The sequence below is a fragment of the Lynx canadensis genome, chromosome A1 (assembly GCF_007474595.2).
Source record: "Lynx canadensis isolate LIC74 chromosome A1, mLynCan4.pri.v2, whole genome shotgun sequence".
In the NCBI taxonomy this organism is placed as follows: Eukaryota; Metazoa; Chordata; class Mammalia; order Carnivora; family Felidae; genus Lynx; species Lynx canadensis.
This window is the reverse complement of record NC_044303.2, coordinates 86702249-86710458: the sequence shown is the minus strand read 5'-3', so window position 1 is coordinate 86710458 and position 8210 is coordinate 86702249. Positions and strand designations below refer to the sequence as shown.

The following is an 8210-nucleotide window of genomic DNA, read 5'->3' as shown; positions in this document are numbered from 1 at the left end:
TCCAGGCTCCGAGCCATCAGCCCAGAGCCCGACGCGGGGCTCGAACTCACGGACCGCGAGATCGTGACCTGGCTGAAGTCGGACGCTTAACCGACTGCGCCACCCAGGCGCCCCTGTATATCTTTATTTTTGAGACAGAGAGAGACAGAGCATGAGCAGGGGAGAGGCAGAGAGAGAGGAAGACAAAGAATCAGAAGTAGTCTCCAGACTCTGAGCTGTCAGCACAGAGCCCGACACAGGGCTCGAACTCGTCAACTGCGAGATCATGACCCGAGCCGAATTTGGACGCTCAACCACTGAGCCACCCAGGCACCCATAAAATTTTATTTTAAAGATTTCAAGATAGGAGGGAAGTAATTTGACATTGTTGTTGTTTCTTTACTTGTTTGCACTCTCTCTATATCTCTTTTTTTTTTCCTTATTTGTTTTAAGATTAAATATCACTGGCCTGCACAGAAATATTTATTGAACAAGAAATAAACTTGGGAGATGGTTTAGGTGGCTTTTGTGGTAACAAAACAAAGAATTGTAGTGGTGTAAACAAGTAAAGTCACAGATGATATGAACAATTGTTTTTAGATATCAGAAATATTTGGAGTAGGAGAGAATGTTACTTGATATACATTATCTGAAAAAGATAACATGAAGTAGAAAATCATGACCAGATCCTTGGGTTCCACTAAAAAGTAGAAGCTGAATTAAGGAGAAATTCAATGCAGGATAAAAAAGGGGGCACTTGGGGCAGAAAATTATGAGTATATAGTTGTCACAGATGCCTAGAGAATATCATGTTTGAAGAATGAGGAGTGGTCAATGCTGTTGAATACATAGGCAAAAGATTATTTCCTGCTAATCATTAGTAAGAGAATTTTGCAGCTACGGTGGCTTTTGGACATTAACTTCGACGTCAGCTCTTCCCTGGATTTCCAGTAGTCAACCACTGGGCTTGAACTGACATATCAGCTCTCCCCTGGATTTTCAGCCTTCTAACACACACTGCAGATTTTGCATTGCCAGATTACATAATTGCATTAGTCAGTTTCTTAAGATAAGTGTGTATTTACTTATCTACAAAGTTTGACTTTTCTTTTTATTTAATTCTACATATAGATAATAACATAGAGTGTTTTTTGCTTGTTTCACTTAGAAATATGTCCTTCTGACAACTTATCTATAGACAAAGATAGATATATAAATGATAGATAGATGATGTATAGATAGATACATAGATGATAGATAGATGGAAAGATAGAAAGATATAAAGATAGATAGATAGATAGATAGATAATAGATGGATAGACCTATCTATCTATACACACATCCATCCTATTTGTTCTGTTCCCTCCCTCCCTGGAGAATTTGAATATAGAGATCATCCAAGATCACTTTTGCTAGGGAAAGACATAGATTGGGAGAAGAAGGACCTGGGAAATGGATGGCAGACATTTGTGTGGACACAGACAATACTTGCAACTTTGAAGCTAAAATACTGGAACATTTTTTGATGATGTAAGAATTCCACACCATCCCCCTTACTTGCAAGAATCAACTAACACATATGCAGAATTTTTCCATTGGCTTCACCTGTGAGAATAGTTTACCAGGTGAAATTCTCTTCTTGACATGTTTCCAAACTTTCCTAATTTCTTCCAATAACATAGGGAGACTAAGTTTCCAGCACAGCATTGCAGAAGCATAGAACCTGTATTAAAAAATATTGCTATGAACTAAAAATAGTCACAGGATACTGACAACCTATGGTGGAAGAAATCTGGATAACGTGTATGGAAGTTGATTCTAAGGTTATTAGATCAAAGAGAATGTAATATAAAACTGGATAGGACAGTACTCATTTCCACAGGTATACTCATCCAAAGTTTATAATTTATTGTGTTCTTTGAGTACCTGAGAAGAGTACTAATAATCTACGGTATTGGTTAATTGAGGTATGAATTTAAGGGTGGCCTATAGAAAATGAGACTGAGATGCCAAAACTCCTGTCAGTCACAGTTTAGCAAGGACACAAAGGCTCAGAGAAATGGAGATATGTTACCATCAATTTCCCAAGTCATATGTTATCTGTGCCCCTTAGAAGGCCCAGAGAACATTTTTTTGTTGTTGTCCTTGTTTTGTCATAATAATATACATATTTGTAAACAGCACCAAAATCCTACAGCAGCTCATGCTGCTAATCCTCAGCAGTCCATGAATACAAGTAGGGATTCCACTTTGATTCTATTTGTTTCCCTAATTTCAAATAGTTGTAGGTATCTTAAAGTGGTTTAAAAATCAAATGTCTGCAGTGACACATTCTTCATGAAGGTTTTAGAAGTGAAATATATAAATGGATAAAGAGCTAAGAGACAGAAAAATTACTGTTCTAATTAGCAAAAGTATACCTCTAATACTTATAATATGGATTTGCAGGGATTAAAGGCAATTAAAATTCAAAGTCATATCTATTGAGAAGATCTCTCTTTGAGAAATAATCCTGCAATCTACCAAACTTGAAAATATTTATTTTTTTACATTTTATTTTTCTATTATTATAAAGTATAATTGATGAATAAAATTGAATATAACTAAAGTGTACAAGGTGATGATTTTATACACATATACACTGTGAAGTGATTATAAGAATTAATAATATTAACTCACATAATTATCTTTTTTGCCACAAAAATTAAAGATCTCAGAAAATTTCCTTTTTATTATTTCAAGTTTTTATTTAACTTTTAACATAAAGTTAACATAAAGTGTAATTTTGGTTTCAGCAGTAGAATTTAGTGATTCACCACTTACATATAACACCTGTGCTCATCACATCACATAGAGTGCCCTCCTTAATACCCATCACCCATTTAGCCCATCCCCCACTTAATTTCCAGCAACTCATAGTTTATTCACTATAGTTAAGAGTCTCTTATAGTTTGCATCCCTCTCTCTCTTTTTCTTCCTTCCTCTATGTTCATCTTTTTTGTTTCTTAAATTCCACATATGAGTGAAACCATTTCTTTCTCTGACTGACTGACTTATTTTGTCAGGTATAACACACTCTAGCTCCATCCACATCATTGCAATTGTATTGTATTGTAAATAATGCTGCAATAAACATTAGAGTACATATATCACTTCAAAATGATTATATTACATTGCATAAATGCTTAAATGTGACATTGCTGGATTTTACAGTGGTTCTATTTTTTTTTTTATAAACTTCCATACTGTTTTCCATTATGACTCTATGAATTCACATTCTAACCAACAGTGTATTAATGTGGCCTGCGGTCACATTCAGGTTGTTCCTGATGATGATGTGGGAGACAGCTTTAAACAGGAACCACAAGTTCTTGGTGTGGTTGGCACAGGTGAAGTGCATGTAGATCTCCTTGGTATCCTTGCTCTTGTGCAGGATCTCAGACTTACCTTGGATGTGGCTGGCTACCTGGTCATATTTCTTGGCCCCTCTGTACTCAGGGAAACAGGTGGTATCGGGGTGTGGGTGATCTGCTCAAACAAGTTCTTGTTGAGGACAAGGATAGTGGACCAGTCTGTGACCACTGGTTGTTGGAGAAGTCATTGTCAAAGGGCTTCATGTTCCGGTGCATGTGGTGCATCTCCTCATCCTCTGCTAACACAGGTCATGCATGCCCAAGGTTATGCAGGAGATGATGGCTGTGACATTCTCAAAGCAGTGGATCCACTTCTTTGATTCAGACCGCGGACTGCCCACATCAAATATCTTGAGGGTAAGTCCCTGAAGGTGAGGTGTGTCTCCACGATGCCAGTGGTCTTCTCTTGAGACCATGGCACGTCCTGCTCTGTGGGGATGTAGTTACTCCGTGTGATGCTCCCCAGGGCAGTGAGGTCAAAGGCAGCAGAGTGGTGGAGCTGGCACTCCAGCCAGCAGCCAGAGCCTACCTGCAGGCCAGGGTCAGACCTAAGCCTGTGGATGACACTGGGCAGACCCTCAGGAAGCACCCCCTGCCCTCAGCAGTTCAGGACAGTGAAAACAGCTGCCTGGCGTCATGTGTACAGGAAGGGCCAGCAAATTCTATCTTCAGATAGTCCATGGCTTTGACAGTGGCCGTGATGGGCTGGATGGTGATGCTGTAGAGGACTGCCTGGGACTGCCAGCCTCCTGGATGTTCTTCCTTTGCTTGACAGTGATGCTCTTCCCTGACTCCTCAGCACCCAAAAGTAGCAGCTTCACCTCCCATATCACCTTCTCACCATCACCCAACAGGTTTTGTAGATCATCTTAGAGCCCTGGGCCGCTGTCCTGTCCTGACTGAGCACTCATGCCGCAACCCATTCCCTGTCCCCTGCCAAGCCCCACTGACACATTCCACTCCCACTGCCATATGTTTTAACTTTAATTAAAACTTTTAGTTTCATAGTCTGTATACTTATTCTGAACAAATTCTGATTTAAGTGATTTTATACAGACAAGTATTCAGTGCTTTTGTTAAATTTTTGTTGCTGCTGTAACAAATTATCACAAACTCTGTTTTATCAGCACATACATGTATTATTTTATTTTATTATTTTTAATTTTTTAAGTTTATTTTTTTATTTTTTAATTTTGAGAGAGTGAGAGACAGAGCTTGCAGGAGGGGGAGAGAGAGAGAGGGAGAGAGAGACAATCTCAAGTAGGCTCTGCACAGTCAGAACTATAGATCATGACCTGTGCCAAAACCAAGAGTTGGATGCTTTCCCAACTGAGCCACCCAGGTGCCGGTAAAGTGCTGTAATTTAGAAATCCAACACCAATCACATGGGGGGCTAAAGTGCAGGAGCAGCTGGTATGGTTGCATTATTTTCTTGGGTCTCCACTGAACTATCTGTTCCTTGCATTTTCTAGTCTTGAGGCTGCCTCTGTCTATATCTGGGCTCATGACCACCTTCCATATTCAAAGCCAATAAGGGAAGACCACTCTTCATAAACACATCTCCTTCTAACAAAGCTTTGAGAAGTTCCGCCTTTAACAGTTTATGATTAGATTAGGACCCATTAGGTGGTCCAGGATAAACACCTTAACTAATACTCCTTAGTTGAATTACATCCACAGAGTTCCTTGTGCCACGTAAAGTACTATATTAAGTTTAAAAAAATTGGTACATGGACATCTTCAGTAAGCCACTTGAAAAACTGTCATATGTCTATAAAGCTTAATTTGCACGCACAAATTCTAGGTAATGAATATGCACTCTTGGAGGTTCTGAGATAATGACTGTTTATTCATAACCATAAACATGTCAACTTTACCCTAGCACTTTTAAATAAGGTGAATATTTTATTGTATAGATATTGAGGTCCACATTAGATTATAAGAAGCCAAAGGATTAAAAAATGGACTTTGGCTTTATAGATACTAGTTCTATTGTTTTTCTCCATAGAATCTATAATGGCTTACTTTCCACAGAAACTTCCTCAGAGATTCCTTAATTTCCTTGTTCCTTAGGCTGTAGATGATGGGGTTCAAAGATGGAGGCAATACAGAATAGAATACAGACACCAAGAAATCCACAAGATGTGGGGAATCAGGGACTGGCTTTAGATAGGCCATGGTACCTGTTACGATAAATGTTGTTACAACTATGAGATGGGGGGTACAAGTGGAAAAGGTTTTTGACCACCTTTGTGACGATGGTATTCTCAACACTGTATTGAAAATGCAAATATATGAAAATCCAATGGACACCAAACAGAAAAGTGCATACATAACCCCAATTGCCTCACTAATATCAATGGTGATATGAGTCTTTGAGCAAGAAACCTTCAGTAGAGAGGGGACATCACAGAAAAACTGAGGAAGATTTCTAGAGCCACAAAAAGATAAAGAGAAAGTGCCAGATGAGTATAAGACCCCAAAGATACTCCCAAGAAGCCAGGAGGTGACTGTCATCCCCATACAGACTCTCCTGTTCATGATGATATTATAGTGCAGTGGACGACAGATGGCCACATAGCGGTCATAGGACATGGCTGTTAGAATGAAAAGCTCAGACCCAGCAAAGTGAATCACCAACAACACTTGTAATATGCATCCTGAGAAAGAAATGGTATTCTCATGGCATAAAGTGTTCATAATACATTTTGGAACTGTAATTGAAATAAGGCAGGCATCAAAAAGTGATAAGTTCTTCAGGAAGAAGTACATGGGAGTATGAAGATACTGATCCAGAATGATTAGGACAAAAATGAGAAGATTTCCCATAAGAGTTACCAAGTAAATAAGCAAAAACAGAAAGCCATGTATAATCTGGAGCTCCCTGGTGGCAGAGACTTCCATGAGGAAGAATTCCATCACTGCTGAGTGGTTGGCCATGTTTTCCACTCTATGCACATCCTCACTCTATATGACACAAAGGAGAGTAAAGACACAACATCAGGTACATGCTAAGCCTTCCTCCTTTCCAATACTGTTTTTGATTCCTGTAAGAATTCATCTGTTTTGTGTTATAAGTCATGTACATTTTCGGTCTTCCTACATGCATGTCAAGGTTTATGACCTCCTCAATCTTCCACTTTTAGTATGTGTCTGAATTTGTAATAGGTTAAGTGAGCAGATCAGGAAGAATAGGAAGAAAGAATAGGAAAATTGCTTTCATTTATGGAACTTTATAAATTGGCTGATGAAACATGTATCTTTATAAAATATATCCTGAGTATATTTGTTTGGCTCAATATGCTAAACAAAGCCTTTACTACAACAGAATCATTTTTAAAGCATTTCAGGCAATAGAAGGTAATCAATGAATATTATTGTAAAAGCACATGCTTTTACACATTACCTTTATCACCCCAAAAAGTAAGAAAAAATTTTGTATTTAATTTTATGATAAAGTACATCACACTACATGGTAAAAAATGAGGGGTGCTTGAGTAGCTCAATCATTTAAGTGTCTGACTCTTGATTTCAGCTCAAGTCATGATCTCATCGTTGGTGAGATCGAGCCCCACATCTGGTCTGCATTGACAACATGGAGCCTGCTTGGGATTCTCTCCTTCTCTCTCTATCCCTCCTCCACTTGCACCTGTGTGCAATCTGTCTATCAAAATAAAAAATAAACATTTTTTTAAAAAACAAATAAATGAAAAACAAAGAGATTTATGGTATAAAGAAAATGCAAATGTGAACAGGAAATTAATAAATATGGAGTTGTGTCATTATCATGAAATAAGCAATAGTAGTGATAGATGTAATGTGGGAGAAGGATATGGAATATGGGGGAAGGTCTACTTCTCCCAACTCACTGGCTGCTTATACATCTACTCAACCATATGTGTTCATGAACACTCACAATCTTGCAGACACTCATTCCCAGGATGTTTATCCAATGTTTTTTATCGTCAAAATGGTAGCACACTTTACAGAAAAAGCGGTTGAAATAAAAGTGAATATGATAAATAGAAACAGATTAACGATGAATAACATCCCTGGCAAAAATATTTCCTTTAATGATAGGTTACTTAGTATCTGAGAAAAATACAATGTAGGAAATATTTTATAAAAACAACACAGGGGCACCTGGGTGGTTCAGTCTGTTGGGCGGCCGACTTCGGCTCAGGTCATGATCTCAGGTTCATGAGTTCAAGCCCCGCGTCAGGCTCTGTGTTGACAGCTCGGAGCCCAGAGCCTGCTTGGGATTCTCTGTTTCCATCTTTCTCTGCCAGTCTCCTGCTCACGCTCTGTGTCTCTTTTAGTCAAAAATAAATTAAAAAAATAAAACAAAATAAAAAAAAAAACTAAAAGCAATGCTGAATAATTAAATGGAAAAAGCTTGGAACTATTTATTAACATACAAGAAATTTAGCTGTAGACCACTTGTGGCTTTCTACAAAATATCTACTTGTTACTAAGTTTTTAAATTGTTTAAATTCAAGTTAGTTAACATATAGTGTTACTACTTCTGCAGGAGTAAAAGCCAGTGATTCATCTCTTACACATGACACCCAGTGCTCATCCTAAAAAGTGTCTTCCTTAATGCCCATCACCCATTTAACCTGTCCCCCACCTCCCCTACAGCAACCCTTAGTTTATCTCTGTACTTAAATGTCTCTTATGGTTTGCCTCCTTCTCTCTTTTTTTTTTTTTAATTTTTTTTTTCAACGTTTATTTATTTTTGGGACAGAGAGAGACAGAGCATGAACGGGGGAGGGGCAGAGAGAGAGGGAGACACAGAATCGGAAACAGGCTCCAGGC

General features: G+C 38.4%; 1 protein-coding gene and 1 pseudogene across 1 annotated transcript; both read right to left on the bottom strand.

The window, feature by feature from the left end:
* Window positions 1-3250: 3250 nt before the first annotated feature.
* LOC115512693 lies at window positions 3251-4898 on the bottom strand (annotated as a pseudogene).
* A 483-nt stretch (window positions 4899-5381) lies between these two features.
* Window positions 5382-6332, bottom strand: LOC115512632 (olfactory receptor 14K1-like). The gene has a single exon (XM_030313894.1). The coding sequence runs from the start codon at window positions 6330-6332 to the stop codon at window positions 5382-5384; it is 951 nt and encodes a 316-aa protein (XP_030169754.1).
* Between the last annotated feature and the right edge of the window lie 1878 nt (window positions 6333-8210).